The sequence below is a fragment of the Mobula hypostoma genome, chromosome 30 (assembly GCF_963921235.1).
Source record: "Mobula hypostoma chromosome 30, sMobHyp1.1, whole genome shotgun sequence".
Classification (NCBI taxonomy): domain Eukaryota; kingdom Metazoa; phylum Chordata; class Chondrichthyes; order Myliobatiformes; family Myliobatidae; genus Mobula; species Mobula hypostoma.
In genome coordinates this window covers 3,837,252-3,856,090 of record NC_086126.1, presented here as the reverse complement: position 1 = coordinate 3,856,090, position 18,839 = coordinate 3,837,252, and the positions used below count along the sequence as shown (strand labels likewise).

Here is an 18,839-nt window from a genome sequence, read left to right as displayed (position 1 = left end):
AAAGCAACACAAAACTACACTAGACTACCTGAAACAACACAAAACTACACTAGACTACCTGAAACAACACAAAACTACACTAGACTACCTGAAACAACACAAAACTACACTAGACTACATAAAACAACACAAAACTACACTAGACTACCTGAAACAACACAAAACTACACTAGACTACCTGAAACAACACAAAACTACACTAGACTACATAAAACAACACAAAACTACACTAGACTTCAGGACTACAAACGTTTGTACATAAAGCACACAAAACAGTGCAAGACAGTACAATAATTAATAAACAAGACAATAGGCACAGTAAAGGACAAATTGCTGTATAATAATAAATGATGTAAATGTAAACAATGTTTTAGCATCTGTAGATTTTATCCTTAATAAGTTATATTGTGTTAGGTGCACTACTGTGCTTTACACCCTGGTTCAGAGAAACGGTGTCTCGTTTCTATATACATTATATGGTTATATAGGTTGTATACATGTATATAGTTAAACGACAATAGACTTGACTAGACGTACAGATTCCTCGGCAGTCCGCGGGCACTGCAGTCCAGCCTGTCATTCCGCCGATTGAACACTAGAGGGCAGCACGCACAGGAGCGGCCAGCACCCGACTTAATAACTTATTTGTGATACTGTAATATTTTGTTTTGTGTTCTCTGCCGCGCTCTGGAGGAACGTTGTTCCGTGCGGTTGTGGCCGGATGACCGCAAACTTGACCTTGAACTTGAAGGAACACAGACGGGTCTCAATGTCCCAACCTGCCTGGGAAAGCGAGTAGCAGGGGAATGAGTTTCAAAGTTAATGTTCCGTAACCCACCACTCCTGGTTACTCAGTACCTGAGACGCGTTCTAATTCAAACGCTGGGACGCCACAGCAGGAAACTCCCAGGCGTAAACATCTCAGGTGCCCTACCCTGGATCCAGCACACAGACAGGGTCCCCCGTGGGCAGGTTCCGGCATTGGAGAGGGCCCGGAGGTTTTCGAGAATGATCCTGGGAATTTAAGGGTTAATGCGTGAGGAGCATTTGCTGTCTTGCTGAAATTCGGCAGATTGGGGTGGGGGGGGGGTCTCATTGAGACCTATCAAATATTGAAAGACCTTGATAGAGTGGATGTGGAGAGGATGTTTCCTATAGTGGGGGAGTCTAGGACCAGAGGGCACAGATAGAGTGGATGTGGAGAGGATGTTTCCTATAGTGGGGGAGTCTAGGACCAGAGGGCACAGATAGAGTGGATGTGGAGAGGATGTTTCCTAGAGTGGGGGAGTCTAGGACCAGAGGACACAGATAGAGTGGATGTAGAGAGGATGTTTCCTACAGTGGGGGAGTCTAGGACCAGAGGACACAGATAGAGTGGATGTGGAGAGGATGTTTCCTATAGTCGGGGAGTCTAGGACCAGAGGACACAGCCTCAGAATAGAGGGAACGTCCATTTAGAACCGAGAGGAAGAGGAATTTCTTTTGCGGGGGGGGTGAATCTGTGGAATTTGTCACCACAGATGGCTGTGGAGGCCAAGACGTTTGGGTATATTTAAAGGTTGATAGATTCTTGGTAACTCAAGGCACGGTTGGGGGTGGGGGAGGCAGGCAGGAGAATGAGGATGAGAGGGAAGGGGATAGGCCATGATGAAATGGCGGAGCAGACCCAATGGGCCGAATGGCCCAATCCTTATGAACACAACCTCACTTTTGGGTTTTTTTTAAAGTATTTATTTATTTTGTGAACTTATAGTTTTTCTTTAAAAGTCCTGCACCGTACTGCTGCCAGAAAAAACAAATTTCGCGCCGTAAGCCAGTGGAAAAAAAAGTTGATCTTCACCGATCATCCCCCACTCTCCTCGCTAAGCGACAAGCACCAACGTACGCGATTTGAATGCACTTGCCGGAAACCCTGGAAGAGGAGGAGGCATGATCACAAAGAGCAGTCTGTTCAGCCCGTCTAGAGAATGCTAGCCCCCCCCCGATGCCGACCTCTCCTCCAACAGGCCATCTACGGACCCAATTCCACTCAGAAAGGCCTGGTTGCAAGAACTCCCCCTGTTTCCCGGGACAGGAGACCATGAGAGATACGGGGAGACCGGACAAGTAGGGGCTCTTTTTAAAGTCACGAGGAGTGTCGATAAGGTGGGCGGCCACAGTCTTTTCCCCAGGGCAGAGGAGCCCAAAACTAGAGGGTGGAGGTTTAAGGAGGGAGGGTTGAAAATGTCTAATAGAGGGCATTGAAGGTGAGAGGGGGGTAGGTTCAAAGGGGACGTGAGGGGTAAGTTTTTTACTCAGAGAGTGGTGGATGTCTGGTGTGGTGGAGGCAAATACATTAGAGGCTTTTAAGAGATGTTTGGATGGATGTGAGGGAGATGGAGGGATGTGGACATTGAGTAGGTAGGAGGGATTAGTTTTGTTGGCCATTTGATTACTAACTTATTTGGTTTGACTCAACATTGTGGGCCAAAGTCCAGGTGAATTACAGGAAAGTTACTGGCATGGTTAGAGCATTGGCTGATTGGTCGGAGGCAGCGAGTGGGAATAAAAGGATCCTTTTCTGGTTGGCTGCCAGTGTCTAGTGGTGTTCCACAGGGGTCGGTGTTGGGACCGCTTCTTTTTAAGCTATGCATAAGTGATTTAGATGATGGAGTAGATGGCTTTGTTGCCAAGTTTGCAAATGATATGATGATTGGTGGAGGGGCAGGTAGTGTTGAGGAAACAGGTAGGATGCAAAAGTTCTTAGATTAGGAGAATGGGCAAGAAAGTGGCAAATGAAATACAATGTTGGAAAATGCATGGTCATGCACTTTGGTAGTAGAAATAAATGTGGAGACTATTTTCTAAACGGGGAGAAAATCCAATAATCTGAGATGTGAAGGGAGTTGGGAGTTCTTGTGCCAAACACACTAAAGGTTAACTTGCAGGTAGAGTCAGTGGTGAGGAAGGCAAATGCAATGTTAGCCTTCATTTCAAGAAGTCTACAATATAAAAGCAAAGGTGTAATGCTGAGGCTTTATAAGGCATTGGTGAGGCCTCACCTTGAGTTTTAGGCTCCTCATTTTAGAAGAGATGTGCTGGCATTGGAGAGGGTCCAGAGGTGATTCACAAGGATGATTCCAGGAATGAAAGGGTTATCATACGAGGAACATTTGATGGCTCTGGATCTGTACTCACTGGAATTTAGAATGATGAGGGAGGGATCTCAGTGAAACCTTTCGAATGTTGAAAGGCCCAGACAGAGTAGATGTGGAAAGGATGTTTCCCATGGTGGGGGAGTCTAGGACAAGAGGGCACAGCCTCAGGATAGAGGGGCGTCATTTAAAACAGAGATGTGGAGAAATTTCATTAGCCAAATTTGTGGAATTTATTACCACAGATAGCTACGGAGGCCAGGTCGTTGGGTGTATTTAAGGTAAAGATTGATAGATTCTTGATTGGACATGACATCAAAGATTATGGGGAGAAGACTGGAGAGTGGGGCTGAGGAGGGGAAAAGGATCAGCCATGATTGAATGGTGGAGCAGACTCAATGGGCCAAATGGCCTCGTTCTGCTCCTGTACCTTATGGCCTCAAACTGCAGTGCAGACGCCACTTCACCAACAGCCGGCTGTAAGTTTATAGTAACTTTCTGATATTAAACTGTGCTGCTGATGCAAAACAAACTTCACAAAATACTTTATATCGAAGATATTAAACCTGATTCAGATTCAGATTAAGGTTCAGGTTTTAATTCTTAATCTAATTTTGATTCTCTTGCAGATTCTGATTCAGTATCGGATTCAGTATCTGATCGGATTCTGATTTGGTATTGGATTCGGTTTCCAATTTGGCTTTGGATTTGATTTTTGATTCTGTATCTGATTTGGTATCTGATTCAGATTCGGATTCAGTGTCTGATTCGGTATCTGGTTTGGATTCTGATTCGGTACCTGATTTTGATTCTGATTTGATACCAGATTCGGATTTGGATTCAGATTCAGATGAAGATTCAGGTTTTAATTGTTACTCTAATTTTGATTCTGTTTCGGTTTCAGATTCAGTATTAGATTCGGTTTCGGATTCAGCTTTGGATTTGATTTCTGATTCGGTATCTGTTTTGGATTCAGATTCTGATTTGGTATCTAATTTGGATTCTGATCCAGTACCTGATTTAGATTTTGATTCAGATTCAGATTTGGATACTGATTTGGTATCTAATTTGGATTCTGATTGGATATCTGATTCGGATTCTGATCCAGTACCTGATTCGGATTTTGGTTCAGATTCTGATTTGGATTCTGATTCAGTTTTGCATTCAGATTCTGATCCCGACCTCAGCCCGTATCCCTGACTGGGCAGAGTCACATCCCACCACCCTGCGGGAGTGTCTCCAGGGTGTTTGGCCGCAGACTCACCACTGATGCAGACAGAGCATGCACTTGTTGGGATAGGTCCGTCCGTTGGTGCCACAGACACGGGTTGTCGATGATTCCTGGGCACAGAACACAAGGGGGTTGCCATTGCAGGGAGGCCACAATTTCTAGAGTGACATTAGAAATTTGCCATGACTCATCTGTGATTCAGCACAGCCTTGATGCACTTCAGACTGAGAATGGAGGGGTGATAATGAGTATGAGAGAAGGGAGAGGGGTTAATGGGATGTGAGAGAGAGAGGGGGTTAATGGGATGTGACGGAGAGAGGGGGTTAATGGGGTGTGAGATGGGGAGAGGGGTTGATGGGGTGTGAGATAGCGAGAGGGGGGTTAATGGGGTGTGAAACAGGAGTTAATGGGGTGTGAGATAGGGGTTAATGGGGTGTGAGATAGGGAGAGGGGGGTTAATGGGGTGTGAGATAGGGGAGAGAGGGTTAATGGGGTGTGAGGGGAGAGAGGGTTAATGGGATGTGAGGGAGAGAGGGGGTTAATGGGGTGTGAGATAGGGGAGAGAGGGTTAATGGGTTGTGAGATAGGGAGAGGGGTTAATGGGGTGTGAGATAGGGGAGAGGGGGATTAATGGGGTGTGAGCTAGGGGAGAGGGGGGTTTAATGGGGTGTGAGATGGGGAGAAAGGGGTTATTGGGGTGTGAGATAGGAGAGGGGGGTTAATGGGGTGTGAAACAGGAGTTAATGGGGTGTGAGGTGGGGTTAATGGGGTGTGAGATAGTGGAGAGGGGGGTTAATGGGGTGTGAGATAGGGGAGGGTTTAGTGGGGTGTGAGATAGGAGAGGGAGCTAATGGGGTGTGAGGTAAGGGAGGAGTTTTAATCAGGTATATTGGGGTATGAATGAGGGTATTTGAGTTAATGTATGTAAATTAGGGTGTTTGCAGGTAACTAGTGTTTGGGTAACGTTGGCTACATTAGGGGGAAGTTATTAAGGACGTGTTTGGCAGGTTGTTGAGGAGTGCTTTGAAGTGTTAATCCGATGGTTTATTTGGTTTATTATTCAGGTTTTTAGTTGATAAGCTGTGGTTATCGACGGTACGTTCAGGAACGGTCTAGCCCAGAGCTGAGGGACAGAACAGCCCCCTGAGTGGGGAGGATTCTGACCCGGGGTACGATGCCCTCAGGCTGTGGTCGGGCCTGAGGGGGATTTCACTCGAGGATGGTGAGTCAGGAGGGGTTAGCTATGCCCCTCTGACAATGGCCCTGAGCCTGGCCCTCGGCAGGAGTGACCGGGCAGTAACCCAAGGTCCGCACAATGGGTCAAAGTTTTCCACTAGACCACGGGTCAGCGACTTCGCCCAGTGACCCGGCCCCACCACGGCTCCAGCACGACTCCGACCGAACACGACCTTCCCCTGGAGCTGGTGTCTAACGGGAGAGGGGGCTGGTGGCGTTGCCACACACAGAGAGGACCATCGGGGCAAGACCCCCCGTGGACTCACCTCTTGGGCCCGGCACAGATCTGGAAGGGAACAGAAAGAGGCCGTTAGCACTTCACTTCACTCCCCCCGACTCCCGTCTCCATTGCCGCAGGTGATCAAGGCCCGATTACCCTCCCACGGGGAAGTACCGTGTGTTGCCGTGGCAACCACTCTGCCCGTGACCGCGAGAAACCGCAGAGAGTCGTGGACACAGCTCAGCTCGTCACGGAAACCAGCCTCCCCTCCGTGGACTCTGTCTGCACTCCTCACTGTCTCAGTAAAGCAGCCAGCGTAATCAAAGACCCCCCATCAACCCACCCCGGACACTCTCCCTTCTCCCCCCTCTCCCGTCCGGCAGAAGATACAAAAGCCCGAAAGCTCGTCCCACCAGCCCCAGGGGTGGTTTCCACCCCGCTGTTATCAGACTCTTGAATGGATTCCTGACCTCTCTGTCGACCTCGTTATGATCCTGAGCCACATTAGACATTAAGGCCAAAAGACGCGGGAGAAAAGTGAGACCATTCGGCCCATCGAATCTGCCCTACCAATCCGTCAAGGCTGATTCATCAACCCCCTAAATTCCATTCTTCTGCCTTCCCTCCCTCCACCCCCCCCCACCCCACCCCGTAGCCTTTGACGCCCTGACTAATCAAGAACCTATCAACCTTCGCTTTAAATATACCCAACGTCTTGGCCTCAACAGTCGCCTGTGGCAATGAATTCCACAGATTCACCAACCTCTGAGTAAAGAAATTCCTCCTCATCTCCATTACAAGCAGACGTCCCTCTGTTCTGAGGCTGTGCCCTCTGGTCCTAGACTCCCCCACCATAGGAAACATCCTCTCCACATCCACTCTATCTGTGTCCTCTGGTCCTAGACTCCCCCACCATAGGAAACATCCTCTCCACATCCACTCTATCTGTGTCCTCTGGTCCTAGACTCCCCCACTATCAGAAACATCCTCTCCACATCCACTCTATCTGTGTCCTCTGGTCCTAGACTCCCCCACTATAGGAAACACCCTCTCCACATCCACTCTATCTGTGTCCTCTGGTCCGAGACTCCCCCACTATAGGAAACATCCTCTCCACATCCACTCTAACTGTGTCCTCTGGTCCTAGACTCCCCCACTATAGGAAATATCCTCTCCACATCCACTCTATCTGTGTCCTCTGGTCCTAGACCCACCCACTATAGGAAACACCCTCTCCACATCCACTCTATCTGTGCCCTCTGGTCCTAGACTCCCCGACTATAGGAAATATCCTCTCCACATCCACTCTATCTGTGTCCTCTGGTCCTAGACTCCCTCACTATAGGAAACATCCTCTCCACATCCTCTCTATCTGTGTCCTCTGGTCCTAGACTCCCCCACTATAGGAAACATCCTCTCCACATCCACTCTATCTGTGCCCTCTGGTCCTAGACTCCCCCACTATAGGAAACATCCTCTCCACATCCACTCTATCTGTGTCCTCTGGTCCTAGACTCCCCCACTATCAGAAACATCCTCTCCACATCCACTCTATCAGTGTCCTCTGGTCCTAGACTCCCCCACTATAGGAAATATCCTCTCCACATCCACTCTATCTGTGTCCTCTGGTCCCAGACTCCCCCACTATAGGAAATATCCTCTCCACATCCACTCTATCTGTGTCCTCTGGTCCTAGACCCACCCACTATAGGAAACACCCTCTCCACATCCACTCTATCTGTGTCCTCTGGTCCTAGACTCCCCCACTATAGGAAACATCCTCTCCACATCCACTCTATCTGTGCCCTCTGGTCCTAGACTCCCCCACTATAGGAAACATCCTCTCCACATCCACTCTATCTGTGTCCTCTGGTCCTAGACTCCCCCACTATAGGAAACATCCTCTCCACATCCACTTTATCTGTGCCCTCTGGTCCTAGACTCCCCCACTATAGGAAACATCCTCTCCACATCCACTCTATCTGTGCCCTCTGGTCTTAGACTCCCCCACTATAGGAAACATCCTCTCCACATCCAGTCTATCTGTGTCCTCTGGTCCTAGACTCCCCCACTATAGGAAACAACCTCTCCACATCCACTCTATCTGTGTCCTCTGGTCCTAGACTCCCCCACTCTAGGAAACATCACATCCACTCTATCTGTGCCCTCTGGTCCTAGACTCCCCCACTATAGGAAATATCCTCTCCACATCCACTCTATCTGTGTCCTCTGGTCCTTGACTCCCCCACTATAGGAAACATCCTCTCCACATCCTCTCTATCTGTGTCCTCTGGTCCTAGACTCCCCCACTATAGGAAACATCCTCTCCACATCCACTCTATCTGTGTCCTCTGGTCCTGGACTCCCCCACTCTAGGAAACATCCTCTCCACATCCACTGTATCTGTGTCCTCTGGTGCTAGACTCCCCCACTATAGGAAACATCCTCTCCACATCCTCTCTATCTGTGTCCTCTGGTCCTAGACTCCCCTACTATAGGAAACATCCTCTCCACATCCATTCTATCTGTGTCCTCTGGTCCTAGACTCCCCCACTATAGGAAACATCCTCTCCACATCCACTCTGTCTGTGTCCTCTGGTCCTAGACTCCCCCACTATAGGAAACATCCTCTCCACATCCACTCTATCTGTGTCCTCTGGTCCTAGACTCCCCCACTATAGGAAACATCCTCTCCACATCCACTCTATCTGTGTCCTCTGGTCCTAGACTCCCCCACTATAGGAAAAATCCTCTCCACATCCACTCCATCCAGGCCTGTGAATATTTGATAGGTTTCAATGAGATCCCGCCCACCCCCAGTCTTCTAAACTCCAGCAAGTACAGGCCCAGAGGCATCAAACACTTCTCGTGCATTAACCCTTTCATCCCCAGGCTCATTCTCGTGATCCTCCTCTAGATGTTTCAAAGTACATGTGACAAATAAAGCTAATCCTTAATCTCATAAACTTGCCAGAGCTATGATCTAAAAGGATTGTGGATAAATCTCACCAGGAATTTGGGAGGAAAAGTCATCCCAGAGGAAGTGGGGTTGTGGAGAAAGTGAAGATATAGAATTCGCTCTCATGGGGAGGTGCATGAGAAGGGTCTATGAACAGACTGGAAGGAAGATGGGGGGAGGAGGTTAGTGTGTGGAACATGGGCTAGTATGGAGCTTTGGGGCTGAGTATCCCATGGCAATACACTCCTCATTTGACACTGAACCTAGCCAGCAACCTAGGGGTTGTCAATTCGCGCCAAGGTTGCATGTTCTCCCCGTCTGGGTTTCCTCTGGGTGCTCCTGTTTCCTCCCACATGCTAAAGACATACGGGTTAGGGTTTGGGAGTTGTGGGCATGCTGTGTTGGCCAATGGAGTACATTGTCCAACAGGGTCCCAAGAGGGGATAATCTCCTATTGACTAGGGAGATACTTTGCTCCGCAGGGTCCCAGAGGGGATAATGTCCGATTGACCAACAGGCTCCCAGGATGGGATAATCTCCTATTGACCAGGGAGATACACTGTCCAACAGGTCTCAGAGGGGATAATGTCCTACTGACCGACAGGGTCCACGAGCAGATACTATCCTATTGACCAGGGAAATACATTGTCCAATAGGGTCCCAAGAGGGGATAATGTCCTGTTGATCAGGGAGATACAGTGCTCCACAGGGACTCAGGAGGAGATCATGTCCTATCGACCAGGGTGATACACTGCCCAACAGGTCCCAGATAGGATAACTTCCTATTGTCCATCAGGGTCCCAAGAGGGGATAATGTCCTATTGATCAGGGAGATACATTGCCCAACAGGGACTCAGGAGGAGATCATGTCCTATTGACCAGGGTGATACACTGCCCAACAGGTCCCAGATAGGATAATGTCCTATTGACCAACAGGGTCCCAAGAGGGGATAGTTGACCAGGGAGATACATTGCCCCACAGGGTCCTAGGAGAGATAATGTCCTATTGGCCAGGGAGCTATACTGCCGAACAGCATCCCAGGACAGGATAGTGACCTACTGACCAGGGTGATACTGTGCCCAACAGAGTCCCAGAGGGGATAATGTCCTATGACCAATAGGGTCCCAGGAGGAGATAATGTCCTATTGGCCAGGGAGCTATACTGCCGAACAGCATCCCAGGACGGGATAATGACCTATTGACCAGGGAGATACTTTGCCCAAGAGAGTCCCAGAAGGTGATAATGACCTATAGACCGAGGAGATACTCTACCCAACAGGGTTCTAGGACAACCCTACATCTAATGTCCCACCCAACACAACAGAAACTCCTGTAGGTGCTGCCAGTTGTGGGAGGGATGTGCTCGTGGTGGCCCAGGCTGTATCCATAACTGTGCAGCTTTGTACGTTTCTGTGCATTGGAACTGTGGTACCAGACTGTGAAGTGTCCAGTCAAGATACTTTCTCCAGCGCGACTATAGAAGCTTGTTGGATGGCAAGGACAAAGATCATGGAACATACAACATGGAACAGTACCACACAGTACAGGCCTTTCAGGCCACAATGTTGTGCTGACCCTTTAACCTACTCCAAGATCGATCTAACCTGTCCTTCCCACATAGCCTTCCATTTTCTATCATCCATGAGTTTCTTAAATGTCCCTAATGCAACCACTCCTACCATCATCTCTGGCAAAATATTCCACACACCCACCAGCCTCTGTGTAACAAAACCCTACCTCTGATATACCCCCCCCCCCATACTTTCCTCCAATCACTTTAGAATTATGTCCCCTCGTATTAGCCAGGGAAAAAGTCTTTGGCTGACCGCTCGATCTGTGTTTCCTATCTTGTACACCTCTCATCCTCCTTCACTCCAAAGAGAAAAACACTAACTCTCTCAATCTATCCTCATAAGACACGCTCTCTAATCCAGGCAGCATTCTGGTGAATCTCCTCTGCACCCTCTCTAAACCTTCCACATCCTTCCTATAATGAGGCGACCAGAACTGAACACAATTCTCCAAGTGTGGTCTGACCAGGGTTTTATAGAGCTGCAACATTACCTCGTGGTTCCTGAACTCAATCCCCCGACTAATGAAAGCCAACACACCAAACGCCTTCTTAACCACTTTAAGAGACCTATGGACCTGAACCCCAAGATCCCTCTGTTCCTCCACACTGATAAGAATTCTGCCGTTAACCCTGTACTCTGCCCTCAAGTTCAACCTTCCAAAGTGAATCACTTCACACTTCTCCGGATTGAACTCTATCTGCTTCTTCTCAGCCCAGTTCTACTTCCTGTCAGTGTCCCATTGTAACTTACAATAACCTTCAACACTGTCCAGAACACCGCCAACCTTCGTGACAAGCTGCCAAGAGGAGGGACTGTTAAGGAGTATTCTGGAGTTAAGCTATCTAGCAAATATTCAGACCTGAATATGGATTGTAGATTAAATTTAAAATGCAGCCCTGGACAATAGTTTCCTGCAGCTGTGTATGCCAGTTAATTGAAAACCAGACAATGCTGATTAACATTTATTTTGGGTGTCTGAAGTGTGGGTGCGAAGAAGGAAGTGTTTGAAAACTATATGTAATCCAAAGGAAGCACTGTAGATACTGTACATTGTAACTGTAGGATAGTCCTGCCACAGGCCAATTAGACACTGGAGCACAATTAGGCCATTCAGCCCATCGAGTCTGCTCCACTCTTCCATCATGGCTGATTTATTTTCCCTCTCAACCTAATTCTCCTGCCTTCTCCCTGTAACCTTTGATGTCCGGAAAGAAAGATTAGCTTTATTTGTCATATGTATGTCAAGATACAAGACCATAGGACAATCCTTGTGAACCTCCTCCAAACCCTCTTCAATGCCAGCACATCTTTTCTTAGATGAGGAGCTTAAAACTGTTCACAATACTCAAGGTGAGGCCTCACCAGTGTCTTATGAAACTTCGGCATTCTAGACCTCTTGAAATGAATTCTAACGTGGCATTTGCCTTCCTCAACACCGAATCTACCTGCAAGTTAACCTTTAGGGTGTTCTGCACAAGGACTCCCAAGTCCCTTTGCATCTCAGATTAATGGATTTTCTCCCCAATTAGAAAATAGTCTACACATATTTCTTCTACCAAAGTGCATGAGCATACATTTTCCAACATTGTATTTCATTTGATACTTTCTTGCCCATTCTCCTAATCTGTCTAAGTCCTTCTGCAGCCTTCCTGTTTCCTCAACACTACCTGCCCCTCCACCAATCTTCGTATCATCTGCAAACTTGGCAACAAAGCCATCTATTCCATCATCTAAATCATTGATATACAGCATAAAAAGAAATGGTCCCAACACTGACCCCTGCGGAACACCAGTAATCACTGGCAGCCAACCAGAAAAGGATCCTTTTATTCCCACTCGCTGCCTCCTACCAATCAGCCAAAGCTCTAACCATGTTAGTAACTTCCCTGCAGTACCATGGGCTCTTAACTTGGTAAGCAGCCTCATGTGTGGCACCTTGTCAAAGGCCTTCTGAAAGTCCAAATATACAACATCTACTGCATCCCCTTTATCTATCCTACTTGTAATCTCCTCAAAGAATTCCAATGGGTTTGTCAGGCAGGATTTTCCCTGAAGGAAACCATGCTGACTTTGTCCTTTCTTGTCCTGTGTCACCAAGTACTCCATCACCTCATCCTTAACAATTGACTCCAACATCTTGCCAACTACTGAGGTCAGGCTAACTGGTCTATAATTTCCTTTCTGCTGCCTTCCTCATTTCTTAAACAGTGGAGTAACATTTGCAATTTTCCAGTCCTCTGGCACCGTACCAGAGTGCAATGATTTTTGAAAGATCATTACTAATGCCTCTCAGAATCTATTCTGCTACCTCTTTCAGAACCCTAGGGTGCAGTTCATCTGGTCCAGGTGACTTATATATCCTTAGGTCTTTCAGCTGTTTGAGCACCTTCTTCCTTGTCATAGTAGCTGCACTCACTTCTCTTCCCTCGCACCCTTCAACATCTGGCACTTGACGCAAAAAATGTTCCGGCCCAAAACGTTGACTGATCATTTCCACGGATGCTGCCCGACCTGCTGAGTCCCTCCAGCGTGTTGTGCGTGTTGCTTTGACCCCAGTATCTGCAGAGTATTTTGTGTTTACTCATTTAGTTCATCTGCCATCTCCTTGTCCCCCATTATTATTTCTCCAGTCTCATGTTCTGGCGTCCTATATCCACTCTCATCTCTCTTTTACATTTAACATACTTGAAAAAACTTTTACTATCCACTTTGATATTATGTGCTAGCTTGCTTTCATATTTCATCTTTCCCCTTCTAATGATTTTTTAGTTACTCTCTGTAGGTTTTTAAAAAAGCTTCCCAATCCTCTATCTTCTCACTAATTTTTGCTCTGTTGAATGCCCTGCCTTTTGCTTTGACTTCCCTGGTCAGCTACAGTTGTACTATTCTGCCAATTGAGTAGCTCTTTATTTTTTGGAATACATCTATCTTGCACTTTCATCATTTTTCCCAGAAACTTAATCCTGCTCTGCTTTCGCCCCCACCACCATCTCCTTCCGATTGACCTTGAGTGCAGTGAAATGTCAGTGAACTTTGGATCAGTGTCAGAGGGTGTGCTGGAGACAGTCTGTAAGGATCTCCATGTTTCTGGTGCCAACGTAACATGCCCACAACTCACTAACCTGGAGGAAAGCCACACAGTCGCTGGGAGAACGCACAGATTCCCCAAGGACGCTTGATTTAATTGTCGTGTATGTGCTCAACCAAGGACAAGTCATCCCAGATGTTCACGTCCAGGGGTCTGTTGCCTGTCTGCATTGAAAACCCCACCCAAAGTGGTCCAACCCAGACACAATCCATGTCTAACCCCAGCTCACGCCAGGTCAAACCCCATCACAATCCTAAACCCCCCCCCCCAACATTCCAAGTGACCTTTCACCCTAACCCCTGACACCGAGCATCCTTGTCCACTGCCCGAGTGGAAACAAGGCCCTCCAGCACTTTGTGAATAAACCACGCGAGGGTCGTTTTATGTGCTGAGCAAAAGCCGCAGCCCTTTACCTCCGTTGCCGGACAAATCGAAAACAGTCGCCACACACTGACACCGTGACATCAGACATCATCTCCTAACGTGGATGGGACACCTCAACGGCCATGTTTCTGAATTGTGTGGAACAGTTTCTATTATGAACAAGACGTGCCACCTGTCACCCATTGCGTTACCCTACAACCCCTTGCCATCCACGGAGCTTGGATCAGAAATTAATTTAGACAATAGAACCTGGAGCATAGACGAGTACATCACACGAAGAGGCCATTCGGCCCACAATGTTGTGCTGACTCAGCCAAACACTAACCCCTCCTACCTGCACCATGTCTATATCCCTCTATCTTCCTCACAACCATGTTCCTATCCAAACGTTTCTTAAAAGCCTCGAATGTATTTGCCTCCACCACCACACCAGACATCCACCACTCTCTGAGTAAAAATCTTACCCCTCACATCCCCTTTGAACCTGCCCCCTCTCACCTTCAATGCATGCCCCCTGGTGTTAGACATTTCAACCCTGGGAAACCCTGTCCACTCTATGCCCCGCATGCTCTTATAAACCTCGATCAGATCTCCCCTTCACCCAGAGGAAATACCCCAAGTTTGTCCGGCCTCCCATGATAGCACACGCCCTCTAAACCAGACAGCATTCTGGTGAACCTCTTCTGCCCCCTCTCCAAAGCCTCGACACCCCTCCCAGAGTGGGGGCGACCAGAACTGGACGCAGTTTGAGTGTTCCCATCACATGGAGAGGGCACGCCGTACGGTACGAACACTCACCCACTGACAGGAGTGTCACGACCGCAGCGAGGATAATCTGCAGGCTCATCCTCTCGACCTGCCAGGCGCGAACTGAATAGCCCGGTATTTACGCAGCCTCCCATCCTGTTCGCTGGTATGTATCCTTGTTCCCGTCGTCAATGAGTGACTAGGTGCAGTGTTGTTGCAAAAGATCGCACAGTAGACACAGGAGATTCTGCAGTCGCAGGAAATCCAGAGCAACACACACAAAATGCTGGCGAGCTCAGCATGTCGGGCAGCGTCTATGAGGGGAGTGAACAGTCGACGGGCCGAGACCCTTCATCAGGACTGAGAAGGAAGGGGGAAGACTACAACTGGCAGGAGATAGGTGAGACCAGGTGAGGGGGAAGGTGGGTGGGTGGGGGAGAGGGGCGATGATGTGAGACACTGGGAGGTGATGGTGAGACCAGGTGAGGGGGAAGGTGGGTGGGGGAGAGGGGGGTTGAAGTGAGACACTGGGAGGTGATGGGTGAGACCAGGTGAGGGGGAAGGTGGGTGGGTGGGGGAGAGGGGGGATGAAGTGAGAGACTGGGAGGTGATGGGTGAGACCAGGTGAGGGGGAAGGTGGGTGGGTGGGGAAGAGGGGGGATGAAGTGAGACATTGGGAGGTGATGGGTGAGACCAGGTGAGGGGGAAGGTGGGTGGGGGAGAGGGGGGATGAAGTGAGACACTGGGAGGTGATAGGTGAGACCAGGTGAGGGGGAAGGTGGGTGGGTGGGGGAGGGGGGATGAAGTGAAACACTGGGAGGTGATAGGTGAGACCAGGTGACGGAGGGGGGAGATGAAGAAGCTGGGAGGTGACTGGTGGAAAACATAAAGGGTTGAAGAAGGAGGAATCTGATAGGAGAGGAGAGTGGTCCTTTGGAGAAAGGGAAGGAGGAGGGGGACGAGAGGGAGGTGAGGTGAAGGGAGAGAGGGGAGAGAATGAAGAGAGGGGAGGATACATTGAAAAGCTCAAATTCATTGTAGGCAGGGCTTTTGTTTTTGTTTTTGTTTTGCGTGTAGAGATATTTTTCTTGAGATACAGTGAGTCCTTGCGAGCTGCACCATCCAGCAATGCCTCGATTTAACACCAATTATCCTCCCAACCAGTAGGTCTTCCGACTGTCGGAGGAAACCCACATGGTCAAAGCAATACTCACAACACGCTGGAGGAACTCAGCAGGTCGGGCAGCATCCGTGGAAACGACCAGTCCATGTTTCGGGCCGGGACCCTTCATCAGGACTGAAGAGGGAAGGGGCAGAGGCCCTATAAAGAAGGTGGGGGGAGGGTGGGGAGGAGAAGGCTGGTAGGTTCCAGGTGAAAAACCAGTGAGGAGAAAGATAAAGGGGTGGGGGGAGAGGAAGCAGGGAGGGGTTAGGCAGGAAAGGTGAAGAAGGAATAGGGGAAATCACAATGGGTAGTAGAAGGAGGTGGGGGGGCAGAGTGACATAAGGATAGGGGAAGGGAGGGGGAGGGAATTACCAGAAGTTGGATAATTCAATGTTCATACCAAGGCAAACACGAGGAATTCTGCTTCAGTGCTATTGAACCCGGGTCGCCGGCACTGTAAACCGTTGCGCTAACCACTCGGCTACCGGAGTATGTTCACACTGATCAGCTTCGCTCACTGAGGTCGCACAGCGGAAACAATACGAGAACGCAGAATAAAGAGTTGACGAACACTTCTCCTATCTTACACTCGACGAAGGGTCTCGGCCTGAAACGTCGACTGTTCCTCTTCCTAGAGATGCTGCCTGGCCTGCTGCGTTCACCAGCAACTTTGATGCGTGTTGCTTGAATTTCCAGCATCTGCAGAATTCCTCGTGTTTGCGTTTTTAAAGTGTTGCCGTTTCCGGGGAAGAGCGGAGCAGGCAGACAAGGGCCACGACGAGGCGGATTGCGAGGTCGGGAGACAATTTTATTGTCGTAGGGGTAGGGGACCTTATATCAGCGGGGTAGCAGCTGCCCCTGAGTCCGGTGGGACGAGGTTTCGGGCTTCCGTGTCTTCTGCCCGACGGGAGAGGATGCCCGGGGTGGGTGGGGGTCTTTGATTACACCGGCTGCTTTACTGAGGTGTCCATGGAGGGGAGGCTGGGAGGGGCCCGTGGGATGATTTCATTGTGGGTGGGGCTTACTGTGGATACTGAGTGTGGGCGGGGCCCAGGTACTGTGGGCGGGGTTTGTAGGTGGGTCCAAAGTGTATGTGGGCTAGGCTTGCGGCGGGGGGGGGGTAGAGGTGTGCGGGCAGGGGATTCTGAGGGTGTCGGAGTGGCTTCCTGAGAGCGGGGCTTCGGGGGCAGCCCCCTCTCCCCCCGGGTTGAGCTCCGTCGCTCTGAAATGCGGCAGGAACGCTGTGGAAAGCCAGGGTCCCCTCGGTACCGGGACCGGCGCTCGCTGCAGGGATGGAGGGAGGGAGGTCTGTCCCGAGAAGGTGACCGGCGGCTCTCAGGGTGAGCCAGGGGTTGGGGAGGAATTAACCAGTTTCTATCTTAGCCAGGTCCCCGGTTGAACCAGTAACACGCCAACACACACTGACCAGGTTCAGTTATGTTTATTCAAACCAGAGCTCGCGAGTGGCCCCGGAGGCTCTCCCTCCCTCCTCCTCTCCCGGCTTCACACATGGGCCGTTGTGTTTGATCTTGACTCGGAGGTCGTTCAGCCTGCGAAAAGACAGAGCTTTAGGAGCGGGAGGGCGGTCAACCTTACACCCGAACCCTGGGGCGTACGTAACTCTGTGCCCCACCCGGGGGGGGGAGGTTCTCAGGGAGGGGTGGCAGGGAAACAGACCCTTCGGCCCAGCGAGTCCGAGCTGGCCCACCCATTTTCACCAATCCCATTTCCTTCTCCCCACAATCTCCATCAATCACTCCCCCCCCCTCAGATTCCACTCCTCACCCACACACTGGTGCGACTGACCAACTGACCCACCGATCCCGTATATTGGGCTGTGGGGACGGGGGGGGGGGGGAGGGATGCCGAAACACCCAGGGAGTGTGGTGGTATCTCACACAGTCACATGAGCTAGCAGGTATAAAATGGGATGAATGGCCTTTCTCTGAGATGTGAACCAATCTATCGTTCTGACTGGTTGTACCGCCACCTTGGAGAGGATGACAGGGTCTAGGACCAGAGTCCCACAATACAAGGAGGTCCCCTCGGAACGGAGGTGAGGAGGAATTTCTTTAGCCGGGGAGGGGGGTGAGTCTGTGGAATTCATCGCCACGGGCGGCTGTCATTGGGCATACAGTGTTTAAAGCCGAGGGTGATAGGTTCCTGATTTGCTAAAAGGGTGTGAAAGGTTACGGGGAGAAGGCGGCAGAACGGGTTGAGGGGGATAAAAAGTCAGCTATCAGCGGGTGGCGGGGTGGAGATACATCCCGACCAAGGCAGGTGGGAGGCGCTCCTTCCCTCCGCTGGCCTGCCGGTCACCCTCGGCCGAGGCGTGACACCTGCTTAGCCCCCGGATCGGGGTCACTTGCACCCATGGGGGCAGGTGTGAGCAGCCGGTGCATTTCACAAGTCCTGGTTATGCGACCACTGACAATCTCTGAAGAGCGTTGATAATGGCTGGGGGGGGGGGTCGCCCGGACTTCCACCACCCAGGACGTGCCCTCGTCTCATTGCTACCGTCAGGGAGGAGGTACAGGAGCCTGAAGACACACACTCAGCGATTCAGGAACAGCTTCTTCCCCTCTGCCGTCTGATTCCTGAATGGACATTGAACCCGTGAACACTATCTCACTACTTTTTATTTCTGTTTTTGCGCTATTTATTCATCTCCTTCTCTTACCCGCTTCCCATCTCTCTCTTCCCCCTCTGTTCCCCTCTCTTTCACCCCTCTCTCTCCCTCCTCTCTCTCTTACCCCCCTCTTTCCCTCTTTCTTCCTCTTTCTCACCCCTCTCTCGCTCTCCCTCACTCTCTTACCCCTCCCTCTCCTTTGCTCTCTCACCCACCTCTCTCCCCCCTTTCCCTTCCCCCTCTCTCTCTTTCCCCTCTTTCCCTCCCTTTCTCCCCTCTTCCCTCCCTCTCTCTCCCGTTCTCTCTCTCTCCCTTTTTCTGTCTCTCTCTCTCCTGATCCCTTCTCCCTGCTCTCCCTTTTTTCTCCGCACTCTCTCTCTCCCTCCCCTCCCTTACCCCCCCCCCACTTTACCGCAGTGTTAAGGACGCGGCAGGCCATTCGGCCCCTCCGCCCTGTCCGTGCTCACCAGT

General features: G+C 50.1%; 1 protein-coding gene across 2 annotated transcripts; it reads right to left on the bottom strand.

Moving 5' to 3' along the window:
- Positions 1-1,722: 1,722 nt before the first annotated feature.
- On the bottom strand, positions 1,723-14,678 carry LOC134339750 (serine protease inhibitor Kazal-type 1-like). 2 transcript variants are annotated; one of them, XM_063036500.1, is made up of 4 exons: positions 14,626-14,678; positions 5,868-5,887; positions 4,399-4,523; positions 1,723-1,912 (listed from the first exon to the last, which is right to left on the bottom strand). In XM_063036500.1, the coding sequence occupies exons 1-4, from the start codon at positions 14,672-14,674 to the stop codon at positions 1,837-1,839; spliced, it is 270 nt and encodes an 89-aa protein (XP_062892570.1). In that variant the 5' UTR covers positions 14,675-14,678; the 3' UTR covers positions 1,723-1,836. The 2 variants fall into 2 exon arrangements, with proteins under 2 accessions (XP_062892570.1, XP_062892571.1); XM_063036501.1 differs by lacking the exon at positions 14,626-14,678 and adding an exon at positions 6,292-6,419.
- Positions 14,679-18,839: the final 4,161 nt, after the last annotated feature.